We start from the raw sequence: 27,507 nt of genomic DNA on the forward strand, positions 1-27,507 counted from the left end.
ATGCAACCAACATATCCCGGCTTAATCCCTTATCTCATCACCACAGCACCACCAGCAGGGGGCGTGTCTTCAACTCAACCAGGGCAGAAACACGTGGGGGACGTCACGGCGTGCAAAGATCGTCTATTAAGAAAGCTGTCACCATGGAGACCATTCTGTCACAGACCGGACGTGACGCACAGAAACTCACAATCTTTAAACTGGAGATCTGTTTATGTGCAACATAGAGCTAATTAGGTAATTATAATTATATTAATAATAAAGTATAGTCGTGTGGGTGTGTGTGTGTGTGTGTGTGTGTATGTGTGTGTGTGTGTGTGTGTGTGTGTGTGTGTGTGTGTGTGTGTGTGTGTGTGTGGGTGCAGAGTGACACTTCTTGTTCTCTTCTCACCATCTTTGTTAGCATGCTACAGGACGTTAGCTCAGTTAGCTCAGCAGCTAGCAGAGAGGAGAGCTGACAGATCTGTGACGTGACTCTGGAACATATGAATCTATAATCTATCTATAACCTGTCTGACGTCATTCACCGCTCACAGCTCATCTGGTGTGTCGTTAGTTTAACTCAGTTACGTTATTATTTGCCGTCAGGTTAGCTCGTGACGTCAGAGTTAACGGTAGAGCTAACGTTAGCCATGTTTACTGAACTGAACAGCATCTTAAACACCAAACCGGACAGCGTCACTCAGGTGAGGAGCTGCAGTCACCTGTCACACCTTAACATGCCTGTATTAACATGTGACATGATCACACACACACACACACACACACACTAGTCTACATGCTGACGTCAGTGTGTCAGCAACGTCCCAACATATTTGTTTGTTGTTGTTTGTTTACAGGGAGAGTTCATCCTGCTGTCAGACAGACGGAGTGACGCTTCTTTTCTCATTCACCACTTCCTATCTCTGTACCTGAGAGGTGAGTTTATCACCTGTAGGCTTGTCACCATACCAGAATTTCAGTAGTCGGTACCAATACCAGTGAATTTCCACAATTCTCGATACTCATTCGATACCATGATAAAAATAAAAAATCAGAACTCATGTATTTCTAAATTCACTACTTTATTAAAACTGTTTCAAACTTTAACTTTAACTCTTAGGCCTCATTTACACTGCAAGCGATACGGCAGCACACATGTATTGTGTAAACCGAACAGACGCGAACAGTTGGTGGCGGTAGTGCACCATGTTTGCAAATCTCCAGTAAACCCCAAAGAAGAAGAAGTGAGTTTGGACCCAAAGCCCAGGGTGGACAGGTTCGCGCGCTAGTGATTATTCCAACTAGGGCTAGGGATGCATCGAAATGAAAATTTGTCGCTTAAGCCAAATATTATTAAACGCTTGGCCGAATATTGAGTCCCAAATACTTAATATCGTTGTTTAGTTTTTCATTAGTTTTTGCAGATGAACCCTCCAGATTAGTGTTGTCACGATACCAAAAGTGGGACCCACTGTGTGATACCAATGAAAATATCATGGTTCTGAGTAGTATCAGGATACCACAGCAAACATGAGGCAGATGTGCCTTTTGTCATTTATAAAAAGATAAATCACTTTTCTATAATACATCAATGATATTTCAATGGAATAAATTACTTATTGACGTATTCATACTTCAAAAACAGCATCAATAAGTGATTAACATGGGGGGGATCAAAATAAAATAAATAAATAAAATAAGAATCAACCAGCCACCCTCCTCCCCTGACAAGTAAAGAACAGTCCCTTCATAAGTAAAGAACAGTCCCTAAAGTGCGGTGAGGTTTGTGGGCCGTGAACGGCTCGTTTCTCCTCTGACACGTCACATACCTGTGTTCGGCTGGCTCGGCTGTTCAGGTACTTCTGGGCAGTCCACACGCCAAGAAGAGGATATTATTGGAGCCGACTTCTCCTCGCCGGTAAACTGATGGCTGCCGTATTTGACAGGAATACATATTCCTGTCAAATATGGAATGTGTCTGTGACCCCCGTTCAACCCACAATCGGTGGGATTTGCCTTTCGTTTCTGCTGCTGGTTGAAATCTGTAGGCTGCTCGCACAGTGTGCTGAATGATTTAAGCCTATTTTGCTCGCTCAAAACTATTTTTAGTCGCAAATGCGAGTGTTGTGATGGGCGGATCGCCACACTGCCAACATTTTAATCCGCCTGTCACGGCACGCTGTTTGATTGCGTTATCAAAACCGCGCCGCTATTATTCGGCCATGCTTTTAACTTATTCCACCGAATACCGAATGTGTGGTTTTTTGCATTGTTCGGCCGAATATATTCGGTTACCGAATATTAGGTGCATCCCTAACTAGGGCTGCCACTAACGATTATTTTCATTGTCGACTAATCTGTCGATTATTTCTTCGATTAGTCGACTAATCATTTCATCGAAAAATGTGTTAAAATGTTGAAAAATGTCGGTCTGTCTTGCCCAAACCCCAAAATTACGTCATCTAATGTCTTGTTTTGTACTCACGCCAAAGGGTTTTAGTTGACTGTCACGGGATAGTGTGTAAAGCTGCCAATATCTGAACGTAAGAAGCTGCAGTAAGAGTATTTTGGGTACTTTTATAGTACTTTTCTATGAAAAATGACTCAAACCGATTAGTCGACTACTAAAATAGTCACAGATTAATTTAATAGTCGATTAGTCATCGATTAGTCGACTAATCGTGGCAGCCCTAATTCCAACATTTGGAGAATTAATATTCAGCGCTACAAATGGGTAAGTACATGAAACATGTGCCTGTCAGGTCTCGCTTGGTCAGGAGGAAGATGTGTATAGTGGCTGAGAGAGGTCACAACACATGCAAACTCCTGCTTTTTGTTGAATACCGCAACCATTCGCTCGTGACTTACGCGGAAAATCTGTGTCTCTTCCATTTTCGAGCTTGCTCGCGAAAGCAGTGCGACTCAAGCAGCATGTAGAACGGATGTGGTGTGGATGCTCTAACCTGTTAACATGCTTGCCGAAATGAAAACGCGAGTACGGCTGCAGCGCCGCATGCTGCATATGGATGCGCTGCAGGGTACGGACGGATGTAATGCAGTGCTGCAGCGTACGGACGGATGTAATGCAGTGCTGCAGCATACTGACTGATGTAATGCAGCCCTGCAGCATACGGATGGATGTAATGCAGCACTGCAGCATACGGATGGATGTAATGCAGCCCTGCAGCATACAGACCAATGTAATGCAGCCCTGCAGCATATGGATGGATGTAATGCAGCCCTGCAGCATACGGATGGATGTAATGCAGCACTGCAGCATACGGATGGATGTAATGCAGCCCTGCAGCATACGGACGGATGTAATGCAGCGCTGCAGGGTACGGACGGATGTAGTGCAGTGCTGCAGCGTATGGACGGATGTATTGCAGTGCTGCAGCATACGGACGGATGTTATGCAGCCCTGCAGCATACAGACCGATGTAATGCAGCGCTGCAGCATATGGATGGATGTAATGCAGCACTGCATCATATGGATGTAATGCAGCCCTGCAGCATACGGATGGATGTAATGCAGCACTGCAGCATACGGATGGATGTAATGCAGCGCTGCAGGGTACGGACGGATGTAATGCAGTGCTGCAGCATACGGATGTAATGCAGTGCTGCAGCATACGGATGTAATGCAGCACTGCATCATATGGATGTAATGCAGCACTGCAGCATACGGATGGATGTAATGCAGCCCTGCAGCATACGGACGGATGTAATGCAGCGCTGCAGGGTACGGACGGATGTAATGCAGTGCTGCAGCGTACGGACGGATGTATTGCAGTGCTGCAGCGTACTGACTGATGTAATGCAGCCCTGCAGCATACTGACTGATGTAATGCAGCCCTGCAGCATACTGACTGATGTGATGCAGCCCTGCAGCATACTGACTGATGTAATGCAGCCCTGCAGCATACAGATGGATGTAATGCAGCGCTGCAGCATACAGATGGATGTAATGCAGCACTGTAGTATACAGACCGATGTAATGCAGCGCTGCAGCATACGGACGGATGTTATGCAGCGCTGCAGCATAAGGACTGGTGTAATGCAGCACTGCAGCATACGGACTGATGTTATGCAGTGCTGCAGCATACAGACCGATGTAATGCAGCGCTGCAGCGTAAGGACTGATGTAATGCATCACTGTAGCATATGGACGGATGTTATGCAGCCCTGCAGCATACAGACCGATGTAATGCAGCGCTGCAGCATACAGATGGATGTAATGCAGCACTGCAGCATACGGACAGATGTTATGCAGTGCTGCAGCATGCAGACCGATGTAATGCAGCGCTGCAGCGTAAGGACTGATGTAATGCAGCACTGCAGCATACGGACGGATGTTATGCAGCCCTGCAGCATACGGACTGATGTAATGCAGTGCTGCAGCATATGGACAGCTGTAATGTAGTGCCGCAGCATACGGATGGATGTAATGCAGCACTGCATCATACAGATGTAATGCAGCCCTGCAGCATACGGACTGATGTAATGCAGCGCTGCAGGGTACGGACTGATGTAATGCAGCGCTGCAGGGTACGGACAGATGTAATGCAGTGCTGCAGCGTACGGACGGATGTATTGCAGTGCTGCAGCATACTGACTGATGTAATGCTTCACTGCAGCAAACTGACTGATGTAATGCAGCCCTGCAGCATACTGACTGATGTAATGCAGCCCTGCAGCATACGGATGGATGTAATGCAGCACTGCAGCATACAGATGGATGTAATGCAGCACTGTAGCATACAGACCGATGTAATGCAGCGCTGCAGCATACGGACGGATGTTATGCAGTACTGCAGCATACAGACCGATGTAATGCAGAGCTGCAGCGTAAGGACTGGTGTAATGCAGCACTGCAGCATATGGACGGATGTTATGCAGCCCTGCAGCATACAGACCGATGTAATGCAGCGCTGCAGCATACGGACGGATGTTATGCAGTGCTGCAGCATACAGACCGATGTAATGCAGCGCTGCAGCGTAAGGACTGATGTAATGCAGCACTGTAGCATATGGACGGATGTTATGCAGCCCTGCAGCATACGGACTGATGTAATGCAGTGCCGCAGCATACGGACAGCTGTAACGTAGTGCTGCAGCATACGGACGGATGTAATGCAGTGCTGCAGCGTAAGGACTGATGTAATGCAGCGCTGCAGCATACGGACTGATGTAATGCAGCGCCGCAGCATACGGACTGATGTAATGCAGCGCCGCAGCATACGGACTGATGGAAGGCAGTGCTGCAGCATACGGACTGGTGTAACGCAGCGGGTGTAACGCTCAATCAATTTTATTTTATTTATAAAGCCCAATATCACAAATCACAATTTGCCTCACAGGGCTTTGCAGCATACAACATCCCTCTGTCCTTATGACCCTCACAGCTGATCAGGAACGCCCCCCCCCCCAAAAAAAAAACAAAACAGTAGAAACCTCAGGAAGAGCAACTGAGGAGGGATCCCTCTTCCAGGATGGACAGACGTGCAATAGTGCTGCACGATTTGATAAAAATGTGCGATTGCAATTATGGTGGACAATATTGGGATTTGCGATTGCAATTGCGATTACAATATAATTACAATAAAATATAATAAATACATGGTATCATGAGTCTTTTTGTTTGATTCAGTGTTTCCCTACATTATATTAGGGGGACACTGACCTGACATAGTTATTGTTGTAGACAGACAGTGTGTCAATGACCATCAACAGACTGAGCACAGTCAAACACGCTGCTCACACAGCACCGCAGCACGACACTGTACACACAGCGGAGCGAGCCTGTGTTGCGTTCAGGCGTTGTCACGTAAATGACAAATTCCAGCACGCCATAGCACAACACAGCAGCATGTCAAGTGGGCCGAACCCGAGCAAAATTGCTCAATTTTTCATTTGTTATGGAGTCCATGATTTTCCTGTGACACTTAGAAATGTTTGCTTAACTGTGCTTGGATGTTGTTTTATGAGGCTCTGGCGGCTTTCAGTTGTCTCTTTGTCTTTAACGTTACACTGCTCAGCTTTCTCTCACATGCACTCTTCCTACTTTTCCCTGTGCTGTCTCAAGTGCTGATATAGATTGGTCGTGTTGCCGCAGGACGTGGCGACTTTAACTTTTAAACTTACACAGCACGTCTTTCTGTTCAGCGTCGCCGTACCTGAATCCAAAGTATCGCCATGTAACAGACGTTTTTTTCACCACCAACTCAGCCTGTTCATGGTCGAGCTCATGCTCTTCTCCAGCGTCTGTGTTGGTCACTGCTGCACGCCGGCTGCACGCACCAATCAATCAATCAATCAATCACTTTATTTATAGAGCACTTTTCATACATAAAATGTATCACAAAGTGCTGTACATTACAGAACACAAGCAGGAAAGGATCAGGGAGTACAAAATAAAATACAAAATCCCACCCACCCTTCCAGCCCACATTTAACACAGACCCCCCCCCCCCCCCCCCGCACACACACACACACACACACACACACACACACATACACACACAAAAACACACTCTCTCACACACACAGGGACACCAAGTCAGGACTCAGCAGGAAGCCACAGAGGACCGAGGAAACGCTATCTTGAACGAAAATGGGGAAACACAGGAGCTAAAGCTAAACTGATAAAACCATGACAAGATATAGGAAAATCATAAAATGCTAAAAAATGATTAAAGTAAAACTGTTTTAAAACCAAACAATAAAAGAAAATAAACAAAAAGTGTTAAAACATAGGTTAGTAACTCTGAGACTAAAGTCGAGTAAAATACATAAGATTAAAAGAGTAAACTAAAAGAGAGGCTAAAAGAATAAAGCAAAAAAAAAAAAAAATCAGCTAAAAGCCAGACTAAAAAGGTAGGTTTTTAGTTTGCTTTTAAAAATATGAACAGTAGGTGCTGCTCTCAGGTCCTCAGGTAGACTGTTCCACAGATGGGGGCCATAGTAATGAAATGATGCCTCACCGTACGTTTTGGTTCTAACTTTGGGAACTATTAAAAGACCACTACCTGCACCAGGATAGCTTGTGGGCGTGATGTCAACAAACTCCACACACAGGAGAGGCAGTGACGTTCACAGGCACAAATGTTAACATTTATTTAGCCCACATTAAATCGCAAATCGCAGCCTTTTATGCGGTTATGTAATCGCACAGCCTGACATCGTGGTTGCGATAAGATTAATTGTGCAGCACTAGTACAGAACAGATCAGCATAATAAATTAACAGTAATCTGTATGACACAATGAGACAGAAGGAGAGACAGAGACAGAGACAGAGAGAGAGACAGAGAGAGATGCAGGACAGACGGTAATGACAGTAGCTTACAACAACATTAATGAAAGTAATAATATTATAATTATAGTTCTGGCTACTGAGGTACAATATGTTGAAAGTATATATTAATATATGATAGTATGCATATGTGACAATAGTCATATGTGTATAATAACAGTAGAAGTATGACTAATGACTAATGATGGCAGCAGCAGCAGGAGGCATCTGGCAGGACCACGGCAGCAGCAGCACAACCAACACGAGTTAGTGACATGCAGTAACAGGACATGAGAGAGAGAGAGAAGGTGCCCGGTGTATTATAGGGGGGTCCTCCGGCAGACTAGGCCTAAGTCAGCCTAACTAGGGGCTGGTACAGGGCAAGCCTGAGCCAGCCCTAACTATAAGCTTTATCAAAGAGGAAAGTCTTAAGTCTAGTCTTAAATGTGGAGACGGTGTCTGCCTCCCGGACCGTAACAGGAAGATGATTCCACAGGAGAGGAGCCTGATAGCTGAAGGCTCTGGCTCCTGATCTACTTTTGGAGACTTTAGGGACCACGAGTAACCCTGCGTTCTCAGAGCGCAGTGTTCTGGTGGGATAATATGGCACTATGAGCTCTCTAAGATATGACGGAGCTTGACCATTGAGAGCTTTATAAGTTAACAGTAGGATTTTAAATTCAATTCTGGATTTTACAGGGAGCCAGTGCAGAGAAGCTAAAACAGGAGAAATATGATCTTGTTTCTTAGTTCCTGTTAGTACACGTGCTGCTGCATTCTGAATTAGCTTAGTTAATTGATCAGTTTCTTCTGGCTTCATCGATAAATACAACTGTGTGAGACTCCGCCTCTGCCCTTTTATCTCATGTCCTGCTTCAGTCAAGACGTGCTGACGTATTGCGGTAAGCGAGTTGTGTCATTTCCGGTGTTTCTGTGACAGCGTCTCTGTACTGCTCTGGTGAATTCTGCTAGCCTGCTTTCTCACTTCAGTTGCTTTAACGTCTACTTCAAGTCTTAACCCACAGTGGTTCTGTTTAAGCACTTACAGCTCTCCTCCTTTCTACGACTTTCTCGCTAATCTCTTAGCTGTTGTGGTAGTTACTAGCCTTTGTAGCTACATTAGCTTTACAGCTAGCGATGGCTTCTCCTTCTGCTCTTTCTTGCTCGGTGTGCCAAATGTTCAGCTATGCCTCTGCCTACTTTAGCGACAGTGGTAATTGTAATAAGTGTAGCTTATTTGCTGCGTTGGAGGCGAGGCTTAGTGAATTAGAAGCGCAGCTCCACACCATGGAAAACCATTCAGTAGCTGCGGTAGTTAGCCAGCCCCCTGTAGCTGGTGCTGAGCCACATAGCATAGCCTTAGCCTCTGCTAACTGTCCTCCGGCAACTCCCGTGCAGCCGGGAGGCTGGGTAACTGTTCGTGAGAGGCGCAGCTCCAAGCCGAAGCCCACGGCTCACCACCAGCCTGTTCACGTTTCCAACCGCTTTTCCCCACTCAGCGACACACCCGCTGAGGATAAAACTCTGGTTATTAGCAGCTCTATTCTGAGGAACGTGAAGTTAGCAACACCAGCGGCCATAGTCAAATGTATCCCTGGGGCCAGAGCGGGCGACATTGAGTCAAATTTAAAACTGCTGGCTAAAGCTAAACGTAGATTCAGTAAGATTGTTATTCACGTCGGCGGCAATGACACCCGGTTACGCCAATCGGAGGTCACTAAAATTAATATTGCCTCGGTGTGTGAATATGCAAAAACGATGTCGGACTCCGTAGTTTTCTCTGGACCCCTCCCAAATCTGACCAGTGATGACATGTTTAGCCGCATGTCATCACTTAATCGCTGGCTGTCCAGGTGGTGTCCAGCAAACGATGTGGGTTTCGTTAATAATTGGCAAACTTTCTGGGGAAAACCTGGTCTTATTAGGAGAGACGGCATTCATCCCACTTTGGATGGAGCTGCTCTCATTTCTAGGAACCTGGCAAACTTTATTAGTAATTTAAATCCCTGACAACCCAGAGTTGAGACCAGGACTCGGAGACGCAGTCTTATACGACTCTCTGAGCTTCTAGTTCAGTTACCCAGCCATAGTTTTCATAGTTTTATACAAACGGTGTCTGTCCCCCGACCACCTACATTATTTAAATCTAAAATTAAACAAAGAGGAGTTGTGCATAACAACCTCATAAAAATTAAAACCTCTTCTGTGACAGAAAGACAAAACAGGAGAATTAAATGCAGACTGTTAAATATCAGGTCTCTATCGTCTAAAGCAGTGTTAGTAAACGAATTAATATCAGATAATCATACTGATTTACTCAGTCTCACAGAAACCTGGCTGTGTCAAGATGAATATGTCAGTCTCAATGAATCCACTCCTCCCAGTCATAATAATACCCACATTCCTCGAGGCAGCGGCCGAGGAGGGGGAGTTGCAGCCATTTTTAACTCTAGTCTGTTAATCAGCCCTAAACCTAAACTAGACTATAATTCATTTGAAAGCCTCGTTCTTAGTCTTTTACATCCGACCTGGAAAACCTCGCAGCCACTTTTATTTGTTATAGTGTACCGTGCTCCTGGCCCGTATTCTGAATTTGTATCTGAATTCTCAGAGTTTTTATCCAGTTTAGTTCTTAAATCAGATAAAATTATTATTGTAGGCGATTTTAACATTCATGTCGACGTTGATAATGACTCCCTGGCTACCGCGTTTATCTCATTATTAGACTCCATTGGCTTCAGTCAGGGTGTACATGAACCCACTCATTGTTTTAACCATACCCTCGATCTAGTTCTGACGTATGGAATTGAAATTGATAACCTAAAAGTCTTTCCACAGAATCCCTCGCTATCGGATCATTATCCGATTACTTTTGATTTCTTTTTACCCGATTACACGCCACTCAGCAACAGTTACTATACTAGATGTTGAATTCAAGGAAAAGATTACTCCGTCGTTAAATTCAATACCAAGTCCCTCAGTAACAGAGATTTCCTGTACCGACTTTGATCATTTTGTCGATAGCACCGTAGGCTCGCTGCGAACAACACTTGACTCTGTAGCTCCTCTTAAAAAGAAGTTAAAAAAGCAAAGAAAGTTCGCTCTTTGGTATAACTCTCAAACCCGTAAGTTAAAACAAATATCGCGAAAATTTGAAAGGAATTGGCGATTAACCAAACTGGAAGAATCTCGTTTAATCTGGACAGACAGTCTCAAAACTTATAAGAGGGGCCTCCGCAATGCCAGAGCAAACTATTACTCAGCATTAATAGAAGAAAACAAGAACAACCCCAGGTTTCTTTTCAGCTCTGTAGCCAGGCTGACTGAGAGTCAAAGCTCTATTGAGCCTTGTATTCCTTTAGCCCTTAGCAGTAATGATTTTATGAGCTTTTTTAATGACAAAATTCTAACTATTAGAGGCAAAATTCATGACCTCCTGTCCTCAGATAGTACCTATCTAACTTCAAACACAGCTGTAAGACCTAATATATATTTAGATTGCTTCTCCCCAATTTCTCTTCAAGAATTGACAGCAGTGATTTCTTCATCTAAATCATCATCGTGTCTCTTAGACCCCATCCCAACTAGGCTACTTAAGGAGATCTTTCCTTTAGTTAACACTCATATATTAGATATGATCAATATATCCCTATTAACAGGCTATGTACCACAGTCTTTTAAGATAGCTGTAATTAAACCTCTACTAAAAAAGCCCACCCTGGATCCAGAGGTGTTAGCCAACTATAGACCAATATCTAATCTTCCCTTTATGTCAAAGATCCTTGAGAAAGTAGTCGCAGACCAGCTGTGTGATTTTCTCCATGATAATAATTTATTTGAGGAATTTCAGTCAGGATTTAGAGTGCATCATAGCACTGAGACAGCACTAGTTATAAATTACAAATGATCTTCTGATTGCTTCAGACAAAGGACTTATCTCTGTACTTGTTTTATTAGATCTTAGTGCGGCGTTTGACACAATTGACCATCAAATTCTACTGCAGAGACTGGATCACTTAATTGGCCTAAAAGGTTCTGCATTAAGTTGGTTTAAATCTTATTTATCTGATCGTTTTCAGTTTGTTGACGTTCATAATGAATCATCCTTACGTACCAAAGTTTGTTTTGGAGTTCCGCAAGGTTTTGTACTCGGACCAATCCTATTTACTCTATATATGCTTCCTTTAGGTAACATCATTAGAAATCACTCTATAAATTTCCATTGTTATGCGGATGATACTCAGTTGTATTTATCGATGAAGCCAGAAGAAAGTAATCAATTAACTAAACTCCATAACTGCCTTAAAGACATAAAAACTTGGATGAGCACCAATTTCCTGATGTTAAATTCAGACAAAACTGAAGTTATTGTTCTTGGCCCCAAACAACTCAGAGACTCTTTATCTGATGACATAGTTTCTCTAGATGGCATTGCTCTGGCCTCTAGCACTACCGTAAGAAACCTCGGAGTAATATTTGATCAAGATTTGTCTTTTAATTCTCATTTAAAACAAACCTCACGGACTGCATTTTTTCATCTGCGTAATATTGCGAAAATTAGGCCTATCCTGACCCGAAAAGATGCAGAAAAATTGGTCCACGCTTTTGTTACCTCTAGGCTGGATTACTGTAACTCTCTATTATCAGGTAGCTCTAGTAAGTCCTTAAAAACTCTCCAGCTAATTCAGAATGCAGCAGCACGTGTACTAACAGGAACTAAGAAACGAGATCATATTTCTCCTGTTTTAGCTTCTCTGCACTGGCTCCCTGTAAAATCCAGAATTGAATTTAAAATCCTACTGTTAACTTATAAAGCTCTCAATGGTCAAGCTCCATCATATCTTAGTGAGCTCATAGTGCCATATTATCCCACCAGAACACTGCGCTCTGAGAACGCAGGGTTACTCGTGGTCCCTAAAGTCTCCAAAAGTAGATCAGGAGCCAGAGCCTTCAGCTATCAGGCTCCTCTCCTGTGGAATCATCTTCCTGTTACGGTCCGGGAGGCAGACACCGTCTCCACATTTAAGACTAGACTTAAGACTTTCCTCTTTGATAAAGCTTATAGTTAGGGCTGGCTCAGGCTTGCCCTGTACCAGCCCCTAGTTAGGCTGACTTAGGCCTAGTCTGCCGGAGGACCCCCCTGTAATACACCGGGCACCTTCTCTCCTTCTCTCTCTCTCTCTTGTATTCTATTACTGCATCTTGCTAACTCGGCCATTCTGGATGTCACTAACTCGGCTTCTTCTCCGGAGCCTTTGTGCTCCACTGTCTCTCAGATTAACTCATATCACAGCGGTGCCTGGACAGCGTGACGTGTGTGGTTGTGCTGCTGCCGTGGTCCTGCCAGATGCCTCCTGCTGCTGCTGCCATCATTAGTCATTAGTCATACTTCTACTGTTATTATACACATATGACTATTGTCACGCATGTATACTGCCAGATATTAATACATACTTTCAACATATTGTACCACAGTAGCCAGAACTATAACTATAATATTATTACTTTCAATAATGTTGTTGTAAGCTACTGTCATTACCTGCATCTCTCTCTCTGTCTCTCTCTCTGTCTCATTGTGTCATGCGGATTACTGTTAATTTATTATGCTGATCTGTTCTGTACGACATCTATTGCACGTCTGTCCGTCCTGGAAGAGGGATCCCTCCTCAGTTGCTCTTCCTGAGGTTTCCACCGTTTTTTTTCCCCGTTAAAGGGGTTTTTTTTTGGGGAGTTTTTCCTTATCCGCTGCGAGGGTCATAAGGACAGAGGGATGTTGTATGCTGTAAAGCCCTGTGAGGCAAATTGTGATTTGTGATATTGGGCTTTATAAATAAAATTGATTGATTGATTGATTGATTGTATCATCCGCATAACAATTGAAATTTACAGAGTGATTTTATATATAGAGTGAATAGGATTGGTCCGAGCACAGAACCTTGTGGAACTCCAAAACAAACTTTAGTATGTAGAGATGATTCATCAGTAACGTGAGCGAACTGAAAACGATCAGATAAATAAGACAGGGTTCCTCCGCAAGTATGGAAAGTATGGAAATAAATTTGATCAATTTCCAGGTATTAAAAAGTATGGAAATGAAAAATAAAGTATGGAAAAATATTTATGTTTCCAGACTATTACCACTGTTCTAAAATACTGTTTTCTAAAATAGAAAATTAGGTATTTCCAAAAATAATTTAATCAATCCAGATCGTGTTTTATGCCGAGCCAAGCACAGTTTGTGTGAAAGCAAACGTCTCAGAAAACATACTGCCCCATTTACGTGATTGACAAGTGGTATGTCCAGTCCGCTGCCCCATGACCCTCCTCCAGCCCCCCAGGTATAAAATTTCACTCCAACACTGCACCTTCAACAAGAAGACGAGTTTCACGTGGTTCTTAATGGGTAGATGCAAGTTTTTGGATGGATGGCTTGACAATACCGTATATAAATACTGGTTGGCCAAGGATTCCCAGTTCACACACAGAGCTAGATGCAAGCTTTGTGTGAAATCGTTTGACATCGCCAACATGGGGGAGAAGGCGATTTTGAGCCACATAGAAGGAAAAAACACAGACGTCTTGTTATTGCATCGCTTGCACCCAGAATCCCAACCTTTTTGCCTCAGCCCAGACATTGAACTGAGTTTTTATTTGCATGCCATTATGGTACTTGGCTACAGTCACCTATTAAGAATAATTAAATATGATGTGAAATATGATACACTGATATATTTACTCAGATGTCGCATATTCTCTGAGAAAAAAACAAACAAAAAACGCAGAGAAGCCTGGAAATTAGGGTATGGAAAAGTATGGAATTTTGAAATTCCAAATGTGTAGGAACCCTGATAAGATTTAAATCAGCTTAGTGCAGAACCTTTTAGGCCAATTAAATGTTCCAGTCTCTGTAGCAGAATTTGATACAGCATACAGACAGATGTAACGCAGCGCTGCATGATGAGTCACTGAGAATAATTAAAAACATTTATGTTCATTTAGTTAATAAAATGATTTCTGTCACTTTGAAAAGGTTCAAGTCAAGGTCATGTCCCGAGTCTCTGGAGTTAAAGTCGAGTCTTTGTTGATTTGTGTCGAATCCAAAGTCCTGAGCTGTCCCTCAGTGGTGTGTCTGTCTTTCAATGATGTCTCTGTGTGTCTGTCCGTCAGTAATGTCTGTCTCTGTCTCTGTCTTAGCTGGATGCAGGGTGTGGTTCGTGGCTCTGGTGCAGTCCTTCAATCACTACAGTGGGATCAGTCAGAGACTGGTGAGTGGGGGTTACCATAAAATTTGATCTGACCAGACTCCTCCTCTTCCTCTTGTCTTTAGGAGACTTTGTCCAATCACAGGTCATTTCAGACAGATGAGTGTGCACGTCGCCTCAGATGGTCAAAGTCTGATTCCTACAACTGTTTACACTGCAGAGCAACATGAGACGGACAGACAGACAGAGACACAGACAGACAGACAGACAGACAGAGACACAGACAGACAGACAGACAGACTGATGAAACAGAGTCTGACAATAATCTGAATAAAACTCAAGTCAGTTTCAGAGATGGGGAGAAAATGATGCTAACAGTTTAGCCTTATGCTAACAGGAGCTAAAAGCTCACAGCTGTAGTGTAAAGTTCATGTTGACGTAGCTAACGTTAGCTACAGCCTCGAATCACAGTATGTCCTCTGCCTCACTACCCGCCGCCACAGACCACCTTACCGGGTGGAGAGCAGGAAGCAGCTCCAGAGACTGACCTCCAGTCAGCGATGGCAGCAACCTGAATCCAGCCAGATCAAACCCTGACTCCAAGAAACTGCACAGCCCCACCTCCCCACCAGATAAGAAAACCTTCTGTTGCTGCTGTTACACAGGTTAGACCTGATGCTTCTGCTGGAAACCAGCACCCTGTCGGACCTGATGCTGTCACACCTGACACTGTCACACCTGATGCTGCCACACCTGACACTGTCACACCTCATGCTGCCACACCTGATGCTGCCACACCTGACGCTGTCACACCTGACGCTGCCACACCTGACGCTGTCACACCTGACGCTGTCACACCTGATGCTGCCACATCTAACACTGTCACACCTGACGCTGTCCTGTCACACCTGATGCTGCCACACCTGACGCTGTCACACCTGATGGTGTCACACCTGATGGTGCCACACCTGACACTGTCACACCTGATGCTGCAACACCTAATGCTGCCACACCTGACGCTGTCACACCTGATGCTGTCAACCTGATGCAGCCACATCTGACACTGTCACACCTGATGCTGTCAACCTGATGCAGCCACATCTGACACTGTCACACCTGATGCTGTCAACCTGATGCAGCCACATCTGACACTGTCACACCTGATGCTGCCACATCTGACACTGTCACACCTGATGCAGTCACACCTGATGCTGTCACACCTGATGCTGTCACACCTGATGCTGCCACATCTGACACTGTCACACCTGATGCTGCCACACCTGATGCTGTCACACCTGATGCTGCCACACCTGATGCTGCCACACCTGATGCTGTCACACCTGATGCTGCCACATCTGACACTGTCACACCTGATGCTGTCACACCTGATGCTGCCACACCTGATGCTGCCACATCTGACACTGTCACACCTGACGCTGTCACACCTGACACTGTCACACCTGACGCTGTCACACCTGACACTGTCACACCTGATGCTGCCACACCTGATGCTGCCACACCTGATGCTGTCACACCTGATGCTGCCACATCTGACACTGTCACACCTGATGCTGTCACACCTGATGCAGTCACACCTGATGCTGTCACACCTGACGCTGCCACATCTGACACTGTCACACCTCATGCTGTCACACCTGACGCTGCCACACCTGATGCTGTCACACCTGATGCTGCCACACCTGATGCTGTCACACCTGACGCTGCCACATCTGACACTGTCACACCTGATGCTGTCACACCTGATGCTGCCACACCTGATGCTGTCACACCTGATGCTGCCACATCTGACACTGTCACACCTCATGCTGTCACACCTCATGCTGCCACACCTGATGCTGTCACACCTGATGCTGCCACACCTGATGCTGCCACATCTGATGCTGTCACACCTGATGCTGCCACATCTGACACTGTCATACCTGATGCTGTCACACCTGATGCTGCCACACCTGATGCTGCCACATCTGACACTGTCACACCTGACGCTGTCACACCTGACACTGTCACACCTGACGCTGTCACACCTGACACTGTCACACCTGATGCTGCCACACCTGATGCTGCCACACCTGATGCTGTCACACCTGATGCTGCCACATCTGACGCTGTCACACCTGATGCTGCCACACCTGATGCTGTCACACCTGATGCTGTCACACCTGATGCTGCCACATCTGACACTGTCACACCCGACGCTGTCACACCCGACACTGTCACACCTGATGCTGTCACACCTGATGCTGCCACATCTGACGCTGTCACACCTGATGCTGCCACACCTGATGCTGTCACACCTGACGCTGTCACACCTGATGCTGCCACATCTGACACTGTCACACCCGACGCTGTCACACCTGACACTGTCACACCTGATGCTGTCACACCTGATGCAGCCACATCTGACACTGTCACACCTGATGCTGTCACACCTGATGCTGCCACACCTGACGCTGCCACATCTGACACTGTCACACCTGACGCTGTCACACCTGATGCTGCCACACCTGATGCTGTCACACCTGACGCTGCTGCTGTCACACCTGACGCTGCTGCTGTCACACCTGACGCTGTCCCACCTGACGCTGTCCCACCTGACGCTGTCCCACCTGACGCTGCTGCACCTGACGCTGCCACACCTGACGCTGCCACATCTGACACTGTCACACCTGACGCTGTCACACCTGATGCAGCCACACCTGACACTGTCACACCTGATGCTGTCACACCTGATGCTGCCACACCTGACGCTGCCACATCTGACACTGTCACACCTGACGCTGTCACACCTGATGCTGCCACACCTGATGCTGTCACACCTGACGCTGCTGCTGTCACACCTGACGCTGCTGCTGTCACACCTGACGCTGTCCCACCTGACGCTGTCCCACCTGACGCTGTCCCACCTGACGCTGCTGCACCTGACGCTGCCACACCTGACGCTGCCACATCTGACACTGTCACACCTGACGCTGTCACACCTGATGCTGCCACACCTGATGCTGTCACACCTGACGCTGCTGCTGTCACACCTGACGCTGCTGCACCTGACGCTGTCGCACCTGACGCTGCCGCACCTGACGCTGTCCCACCTGACGCTGTCGCACCTGACGCTGCCGCACCTGACGCTGTCGCACCTGACGCTGTCACACCTGACGCTGTCGCGTTCAGGGCCAGCCCAAGCCTCCATGGGGCCCTCAGCAAAATTTGATTTTGGGGCCCTCTATTACTGCCAGTAATACTGATTATTCATCATTCACTCACCTGCTGTAAGTTATTTTATGTTCTACTCTGTCATCACTTGTAAAACTAGATGTGAGAACTTTTTGTTGTAGTTAGATTGTAATCCACAGTGATTAAGGCCATGGAAGCAGACAACAGATTTGCAAACTTGCAGAAAAATCTTTCAATTAATATTTGGCAAAGTCAGCAACTCCCCCTACTGGCCACACAGAGAATCAATACATAAAACCTCAAAGAGCAGCCTGGCATGTTTTACCCATTTATGGTTTTTATTCTGAAATGGTAGCAAATTCAGCTACAAGAGCAGCCTGGGGTTGATTTACACTTAATATTAAAAGTGATATAGTACAAAGTGGGATACCAAATGTCATCTAGGCCAACTAAAAGTAACAAAAGAAACCAATCATTTACTGTAAACACAATCTGCTTTATTATTTTTTGTTTTAAATAAACTGCAACACAGAGGGGACAGTGGGCACAGTGGATGGAGCAGAGGATGGAGATGGACCTAAGATGAAAAACAACAACAAAAGCAAGTCATGTTAGATGTCATACTACACACGAAAATTATGCTGCCTATTTTCTAAGTAAAATAGTACAGCTATAGCTTGTAGTAAGAAAACAATCTGCCAGTGGAACAACTGAAAATTGCTAGAGAAGTTTTGAAATAATATCATTTGTCTAAAAACATCTCCCTTTTCATATGATTATGTCTTATATTACAAATGATTAATCTCAGAATGTTCTGCAGTACACTGAGCAATTACAAAGGTTGTTTTGTTGTTAACTTACCAGGTAGAGCTGAGGTTGCAGCAGACACAGAGGGGACAGTAGGCACAGAGCAGAGGATGGAGATGGACCCAAGATGAAAAACATGTCCTTTGTAATATAATTATATCTTATATTAGTATATCTTAATGAGATAATTTGACTAGAAATTAAATATATATGGTGACAGTTTTTCCCTCACCTGATTCATTAGCCTGGGCTGAGCCTGAGGAGGTGGACTGCACCTGGGCTGAGTCATTGCCTCCTCCAAAATACTTTAACAGTGCTCCTGGGGAAGTTTCATATAACGTATGAGCATAAAAGGGAGTTGATGTAAAAGGAATATGTTTATTTACTCACATAAATTACTATGCTCTGCAGCAAACAACAAATCTCAAACTATAAGTGAAGTTAATTCATTAATGCAAAAACATATTGCTAGCAAACGTCACCACGTAATTAATAAGTTGTTAATAAACATTTGCTATCAAACGTTATCAAAAACGTTGTTTTGATGCCAAAAATGACCCATATATATGTGTGTATATATACACACCAAGAATCAACTTATTCAAAGTAGGCTATTACACAAACACAAAAACGTTAGCTTGAATAGTAAGCTATCTAACCTCTAACCAGTTAAAAGATACATTTCTCTAGTTTTGAACTAACGTTAGCTAGCTAATTTGCTATTATAGGCTAACATAGTTGGAACAAAATATCAACAATAATTAGGGACTTTCTTAATTTGAGGAAACTTTTCAAAATCTCCTTGACACCAAATGTTACATTACCAAGACATGCAAACATACCTTTATCTTGTTGTTTTTTCTCCTCTTCCTCTTTCTTCCTCTTTCTTCCTTCTGTCCCTGAAGGGTATGTCCTTTGTTGCGACAATATTAGGCCTTCCACCTGCTCCTAGCTCCTTGGACGCGCAGTGCGCACTGCAGGCTGGATGCACACCTTACCAGCGGAGGTCTGACGTTTAGAGCAGAGAGGCAGTAGGAAACTACGCTCTGTTAACATAATACTGTCTTTTTGTTTGATAATATGTGAATCATCATCACTCACACGTCGAAAAAAAGAATTAATTTGTTCTTCTTTTTTTTTTCTTTTTTGAAGTTAATTGCTCTTGGGGGCCCCCTAGTGGTCACGGGGCCCTAAGCAGGAGCTTAGTTCGCTTATACCTTGGGCCGGCTCTGACTGGAGGTCAGTCTCCAGAGCTGCTGCCCACTCTCCTCCCAGCAAGGTGGTCTGTAGCGGAGCGAGGAGGAGGAGGAGGCATAGGGGCGTGGTCTATAGTGTTTGGCTGCAAGCAGCTAGAAAGTGTCTGAGAGTGAAATGAGATGAAATAAACCAGCATATGGAAACACTGAGTCACTGTATGAAGTGTGTGGTTGTCTGGTGGGCGGAGCTTAGGACAGAGAGGGGACAACTGTCTGATTTCTGTCCACCTCAGCTTTAATCTGTAAATCACAGACTGACAGGGAGCGAGGTCACTGGGGTCACTGGTGCAGCCTTACTGTATGATAGCCTTTGGCTGGGCGCCATGACATTGAATGATGTCACTGAATGGGTGTGTCCTCAGGGTGTCAGCCTGTCACAGGCTAAAGAGAAGGGTCAGCTGGTTTTCCTGGAGGGTCTGAAGGAGTCGCTGTCTGTTCTGATTCCTCAAGAGACTGAAGCAGGAAGTGACGTCATGGACTTCCTCAGGTACAAGCAAACAATCACTCTGACTGCAGTATGTGTATGACATCACTGATGACCTGTAAACAATGTGTACATAAACATAAACTGTGTGTGTGTCTGCAGGGATCCTGCTGCTGGTCTGAAGAGTCTGTACCAGTTTGTTGGCTCCAGTCTGACCAGTGGCGGCAGTGATGATGATGAGGAGGGGCGGGGCTCCCCAGTGTTGCTGGTTGATGACCTCAGCGTGCTGCTCAGTCTGGGTGTGAGCGTTGGAGACATGTTGGACTTCAGTCACTACTGCAGGGCGACCGTCTGCTCCCAGCTGCAGGTCAGCACATCACACTGAGGTCTCTGACAGGACGTCTCTGACAGGATGTCTCTGACAGGACGTCTCTGACAGGACGTCTCTCTGACAGGATGTCTCTGACAGGATGTCTCTTGACAGGACGTCTCTGACAGGATGCCTCTGACAGGACGTCTCTGACAGGACGTCTCTCTGACAGGACGTCTCTGACAGGATGTCTCTGACAGGACGTCTCTGACAGGACGTCTCTTGAGAGGATGTTTCTGACAGGATGTCTCTGACAGGACGTCTCTGATAGGACTTCTCTGACAGGACGTCTCTTGACAGGATGTCTCTGACAGGACGCCTCTGACAGGACGTCTCTGACAGGACGTCTCTTGACAGGACGTCTCTGACAGGACGTCTCTGACAGGATGCCTCTGATAGGACGTCTCTTGACAGGACGTCTCTGACAGGATGCCTCTGATAGGACGTCTCTGACAGGACGTCTCTTGACAGGACGTCTCTGACAGGACGTCTCTTGAGAGGATGTTTCTGACAGGATGTCTCTGACAGGACGTCTCTGATAGGACTTCTCTGACAGGACGTCTCTTGACAGGATGTCTCTGACAGGACGTCTCTTGACAGGACGCCTCTGACAGGACGCCTTTGACAGGATGTCTCTGACAGGACGTCTCTGACAGGATGCCTCTGATAGGACGTCTCTGACAGGACATCTCTTGACAGGACGTCTCTGACAGGACGCCTCTGATAGGACGTCTCTTGACAGGACGTCTCTGACAGGATGCCTCTGATAGGACGCCTCTGACAGGATGTCTCTGACAGGACGCCTCTGACAGGACGCCTCTGACAGGATGTCTCTGACAGGATGTGTCTGACAGGACGTCTCTGATAGGACGTCTCTGACAGGACGCCTCTGATAGGACGCCTCTGATAGGATGTCTCTGACAGGACGTGTCTGATAGGACGTCTCTGATAGGATGTCTCTGACAGGACGCCTCTGATAGGACGCCTCTGATAGGATGTCTCTGACAGGACGTGTCTGACAGGACGCCTCTGACAGGACGCCTCTGACAGGACGCCTCTGATAGGATGTGTCTGACAGGACGTCTCTGATAGGACGTCTCTGACAGGATGCCTCTGACAGGACGTCTCTGACAGGATGTCTCTGACAGGACGCCTCTGACAGGACGTCTCTGACAGGATGTCTCTGACAGGATGTCTCTTGTCTCTGACAGGACGTCTCTGACAGAATGTCTCTTGACAGGATGTCTCTGACAGGACGCCTCTGACAGGATGTCTCTTGTCTCTGACAGGATGTCTCTTGTCTCTGACAGGACGCCTCTGACAGGATGTCTCTGACAGGATGTCTCTTGACAGGATGTCTCTTGTCTCTGACAGGACGCCTCTGACAGGACGCCTCTGACAGGACGCCTCTGACAGGACGTCTCTGACAGGACGTCTCTTGACAGGACGTCTCTGACAGGATGTGTCTGACAGGACGTCTCTGACAGGACGTCTCTGACAGGACGTCTCTGATAGGACGTCTCTGACAGGACGTCTCTTGACAGGACGTCTCTGACAGGACGTCTCTGACAGGACGTCTCTGATAGGACGTCTCTGACAGGACGTCTCTTGACAGGACGTCTCTGACAGGACGTCTCTGACAGGATGCCTCTGACAGGATGTCTCTGACAGGACGTCTCTGACAGGACGTCTCTGACAGGATGCCTCTGACAGGACGTCTCTGACAGGACGTCTCTGACAGGATGTCTCTGACAGGATGTCTCTGACAGGACGTCTCTTGACAGGACGTCTCTGACAGGACGTCTCTTGAGAGGATGTTTCTGACAGGATGTCTCTGACAGGACGTCTCTGATAGGACTTCTCTGACAGGACGTCTCTTGACAGGATGTCTCTGACAGGACGTCTCTTGACAGGACGCCTCTGACAGGACGCCTTTGACAGGATGTCTCTGACAGGACGTCTCTGACAGGATGCCTCTGATAGGACGTCTCTGACAGGACATCTCTTGACAGGACGTCTCTGACAGGGCGCCTCTGATAGGACGTCTCTTGACAGGACGTCTCTGACAGGATGCCTCTGATAGGACGCCTCTGACAGGATGTCTCTGACAGGACGCCTCTGACAGGACGCCTCTGACAGGATGTCTCTGACAGGATGTGTCTGACAGGACGTCTCTGATAGGACGTCTCTGACAGGACGCCTCTGATAGGACGCCTCTGATAGGATGTCTCTGACAGGACGTGTCTGATAGGACGTCTCTGATAGGATGTCTCTGACAGGACGCCTCTGATAGGACGCCTCTGATAGGATGTCTCTGACAGGACGTGTCTGACAGGACGCCTCTGACAGGACGCCTCTGACAGGACGCCTCTGATAGGATGTGTCTGACAGGACGTCTCTGATAGGACGTCTCTGACAGGATGCCTCTGACAGGACGTCTCTGACAGGATGTCTCTGACAGGACGCCTCTGACAGGACGTCTCTGACAGGATGTCTCTGACAGGATGTCTCTTGTCTCTGACAGGACGTCTCTGACAGAATGTCTCTTGACAGGATGTCTCTGACAGGACGCCTCTGACAGGATGTCTCTTGTCTCTGACAGGATGTCTCTTGTCTCTGACAGGACGCCTCTGACAGGATGTCTCTGACAGGATGTCTCTTGACAGGATGTCTCTTGTCTCTGACAGGACGCCTCTGACAGGACGCCTCTGACAGGACGCCTCTGACAGGACGTCTCTGACAGGACGTCTCTTGACAGGACGTCTCTGACAGGATGTGTCTGACAGGACGTCTCTGACAGGACGTCTCTGACAGGACGTCTCTGATAGGACGTCTCTGACAGGACGTCTCTTGACAGGACGTCTCTGACAGGACGTCTCTGACAGGACGCCTCTGACAGGACGTCTCTGACAGGACGTCTCTGATAGGACGTCTCTGACAGGACGTCTCTTGACAGGACGTCTCTGACAGGACGTCTCTGACAGGATGCCTCTGACAGGATGTCTCTGACAGGACGTCTCTGACAGGACGTCTCTGACAGGATGCCTCTGACAGGACGTCTCTGACAGGACGTCTCTGACAGGATGTCTCTGACAGGATGTCTCTGACAGGACGCCTCTGACAGGACGCCTCTGACAGGATGTCTCTGACAGGACGTGTCTGACAGGACGCCTCTGATAGGACGCCTCTGATAGGATGTCTCTGACAGGATGTGTCTGACAGGACGTCTCTGATAGGACGTCTCTGACAGGACGCCTCTGATAGGACGCCTCTGATAGGATGTCTCTGACAGGACGTGTCTGACAGGATGTCTCTGACAGGACGCCTCTGATAGGACGCCTCTGATAGGATGTCTCTGACAGGACGTGTCTGACAGGACGCCTCTGACAGGACGTCTCTGACAGGACGCCTCTGATAGGATGTGTCTGACAGGACGTCTCTGATAGGACGTCTCTGACAGGATGCCTCTGACAGGACGTCTCTGACAGGATGTCTCTGACAGGACGCCTCTGACAGGACGTCTCTGACAGGATGTCTCTGACAGGATGTCTCTTGTCTCTGACAGGACGTCTCTGACAGAATGTCTCTTGACAGGATGTCTCTGACAGGATGTCTCTTGTCTCTGACAGGACGCCTCTGACAGGATGTCTCTGACAGGATGTCTCTTGACAGGATGTCTCTTGTCTCTGACAGGACGCCTCTGACAGGACGTCTCTGACAGGACGTCTCTGACAGGACGTCTCTGATAGGACGTCTCTGACAGGACGTCTCTGACAGGACGTCTCTGACAGGACGTCTCTGACAGGACGTCTCTTGACAGGACGTCTCTGATAGGACGTCTCTGACAGGACGTCTCTTGACAGGACGTCTCTGACAGGACGTCTCTGACAGGATGCCTCTGACAGGATGCCTCTGACAGGACGTCTCTGATAGGACGTCTCTGACAGGACGTCTCTTGACAGGACGTCTCTGACAGGACGTCTCTGACAGGACGCCTCTGACAGGATGCCTCTGACAGGACGTCTCTGACAGGACGTCTCTGATAGGACGTCTCTGACAGGACGTCTCTTGACAGGACGTCTCTGATAGGACGTCTCTGACAGGACGTCTCTTGACAGGACGTCTCTGACAGGACGTCTCTGACAGGACGCCTCTGACAGGATGTCTCTGACAGGACGTCTCTGATAGGACGTCTCTGACAGGACGTCTCTTGACAGGACGTCTCTGACAGGACGTCTCTGACAGGACGCCTCTGACAGGATGCCTCTGACAGGACGTCTCTGACAGGACGTCTCTGATAGGACGTCTCTGACAGGACGTCTCTGACAGGATGCCTCTGACAGGACGTCTGTGACAGGACGTCTCTGATAGGACGTCTCTGACAGGACGTCTGTTGACAGGACGTCTCTGACAGGACGTCTCTGACAGGATGTCTCTTGACAGGACGTCTCTGACAGGACGTCTCTGACAGGATCAGACTTGTCAGCCGGCTCGTCAGGGGTTAAACTTTATTAACATGTGTAATCAGAGCGTCAGGATGAAGGTCAGCTCTAATAACAACATGATGTCATCACCATGAGTCTGACTTTGACCGCAGGGCAACGTACTGATGCTGGTTCGCTGTGATGGAGAGGAGGAGGAGGAGGATGACGGAGATGATGAAGGCTCAGAGAGACTCCTGAAGGGTCTGACCCACCAGTGCAGCCTCAGTCTTCATGTACAGGGTCTCCCCACCGGCTACTGCAGGGACATCCACGGCCAGGTGAGTTTGTCTGTGGTTGGTCTGTCCTCCACACAGTGTTTGTGCCTCTCCTTTGTCTCTGTCCTTGTGTCTGTCCCTGTCTTCAGTTAGTTCACAGGACGACAGAACTTCGTCTCATGTTCATTAGAACGTACTGATGGTCAGCTGACGTGTTCAGAGTGGCTGTTTTTTTTTTGTTTGTTTGTTTGTTTGTTTTTTTGTTTTAGATTAATACCAGAGAAGATCCAGAAAATATTCAGCATAAAAAAAACTGACCTGATCGATCAAACATCATCTATTAAAGACTGTCAGAGCACACACACACACACACACAGATTTGCATTATGTGACTCAGTCATGACGAGGAGTCCATGTTGTTTTCACATGTACATGACATCAGAGTGACATCAGTGTTCATACTCAGGACGTCTCCATGTTCCAGCTGGACGAGGACATCTAACTGGCCTACTGTCCTTGTCCCAGTATACAAGCACGGGAGGGGAATCCATTTATTGAGCCAAGTATGTGCGACTCCTCTACGATAGGTGGAGATATGCCCCCTTTCAGCTTGTTAGTATTGAACCTTTTTCCTGTTGACCTATTACGTCACAGACCAAACAATGGACAAACAAGTTAGCTACGGTTAGCTAGCAGCTAACTGCTACCATGGTGGACAACTTTACAGCTCTGTACATTTGGTCCGTCCAAAAAGTCACGGCTCTGGATGTAGATTTCTCCATGTTGTTACCGGCTTCTTCTTCTCTTACACATTTAATGCTGTTGGACTTCCGGGTCAAAGCCCGGGGCGGAAACTGTGGAGCATGCTCAGAGCGCCTTGGCCAGTTTGGGTCTGACTGACTGTATACATGCAGGAGTCACATGATCTGGGTGTGTTAGTCCCACTGTGACACATTCACTGCAGGACCATTTCACTCACACTGACATGTTTACAGAGATTTTGATATTTCTCTATCGTCATGGAAACACACTGACTGTCATTAACATGTGATTAAACACACACAGTATAAACATAAACACGATAAGATTCAGCCTGCAAAATTTCAAACAAATCAGGCCCCTCATCCCGTCTGATGCTGCTAAATCTGATCTCCACTGCATGATTCTGTCTCATATTGAGTACTGTTGTGTGTGATCGTTTGCTGGAGTCACCACACTGAAACCTATCGAACAACTCTACAAAAAAGCCATCAAGGTATTGGCCAAAAAACCATATTCCTCACAAGGTGCAGTTCAGACGAACCTCTATAGGCCGAAATTCCCTTACTGTAAAGGGCAGTGCAGGTTGGAACGGTCTCCCAACCTCAATCAGAGACAGTCCCAATCTCACTACTTTTAAAAAACAGCTTAAAGGATGGCTATTGACTCATCAAATCTGCACCCATGAATGACTCATTGATCAGCCCTCTCATACAGTCTCTACTGTAGCCCCTTGTTGAATCTACTGTATAACTGCTGCTAATATTGTTGTGCACTTTATATGTTGTTGATTTAACTGTTATTTATGGTATGTCTGTTTGTCTGTCTTTTAATGTGAGGACTACGGATGGAAATTAGCTTCTAGCTAAATCTGGCATATTTACATGACGTCATGTATTTGTACCGATAGTTCATTAATATGCACTGTCCTCTTCAAATAAAGTGAAATTGAAATTGATATAGATATGTATATGTATATATGTAAATCAGGGGGTGTGAGTCAAGTCAGGTGTCAACTGTGGTGTGGTTTGTTTCCAGGTGGAGGTGTGTTGGAGGCGGAGACGAGGTGACGGACAGCACTCACAGAAGAAAGTCTTTCAATATAAAGTCCATGATAAAGGAGCGTCCTTCTTTGCTCCCGGGACGTCCAGCGCTGTCCTCTAGTCCCTCCTCTGTCCATGTCTCAGTGTCAGTATGAAGGAGGCGGAGCTGCCACAGAGATACAGTGTGGACCTCAGACTGTCTGGAGGACGGACACAGCTGATTGGCTGCGTCTTGACCCCTGAAGGGTCAGTGTGATGAAGAGTTGAGCTGAAGGTTCGACTGCAGACTCATCTTCAGTCACAGCTTCAGTTCAGACATCAGTGTCTTATATCTGTGACATTAATGGTCCTTCAGGAAATTTTGGGCCCCAAATTTTCTTCATTTTATGGGTTTTTTATGAATCCATTTTTTCAGTTTTGTGTTTCTTCCTCAGTTTGTGGAGGAAATGTCTTAAATTTCATCAGAATAAAACGTCCTCTG

At 46.6% G+C, this 27,507-nt stretch overlaps 1 protein-coding gene across 1 annotated transcript; it reads left to right on the forward strand.

The window, feature by feature from the left end:
• The first annotated feature begins 383 nt into the window (after nucleotides 1–383).
• elp6 (elongator acetyltransferase complex subunit 6) lies at nucleotides 384–27,507 on the forward strand. The gene is made up of 7 exons (XM_033640845.2): nucleotides 384–686; nucleotides 840–918; nucleotides 14,469–14,539; nucleotides 20,094–20,218; nucleotides 20,318–20,522; nucleotides 25,123–25,287; nucleotides 27,022–27,507. Exons 1-7 carry the CDS (start codon nucleotides 633–635, stop codon nucleotides 27,145–27,147), a joined length of 825 nt encoding a protein of 274 aa, XP_033496736.1. The 5' UTR covers nucleotides 384–632; the 3' UTR covers nucleotides 27,148–27,507.

Source organism: Epinephelus lanceolatus, chromosome 10 (assembly GCF_041903045.1).
Source record: "Epinephelus lanceolatus isolate andai-2023 chromosome 10, ASM4190304v1, whole genome shotgun sequence".
NCBI lineage: Eukaryota > Metazoa > Chordata > Actinopteri > Perciformes > Serranidae > Epinephelus > Epinephelus lanceolatus.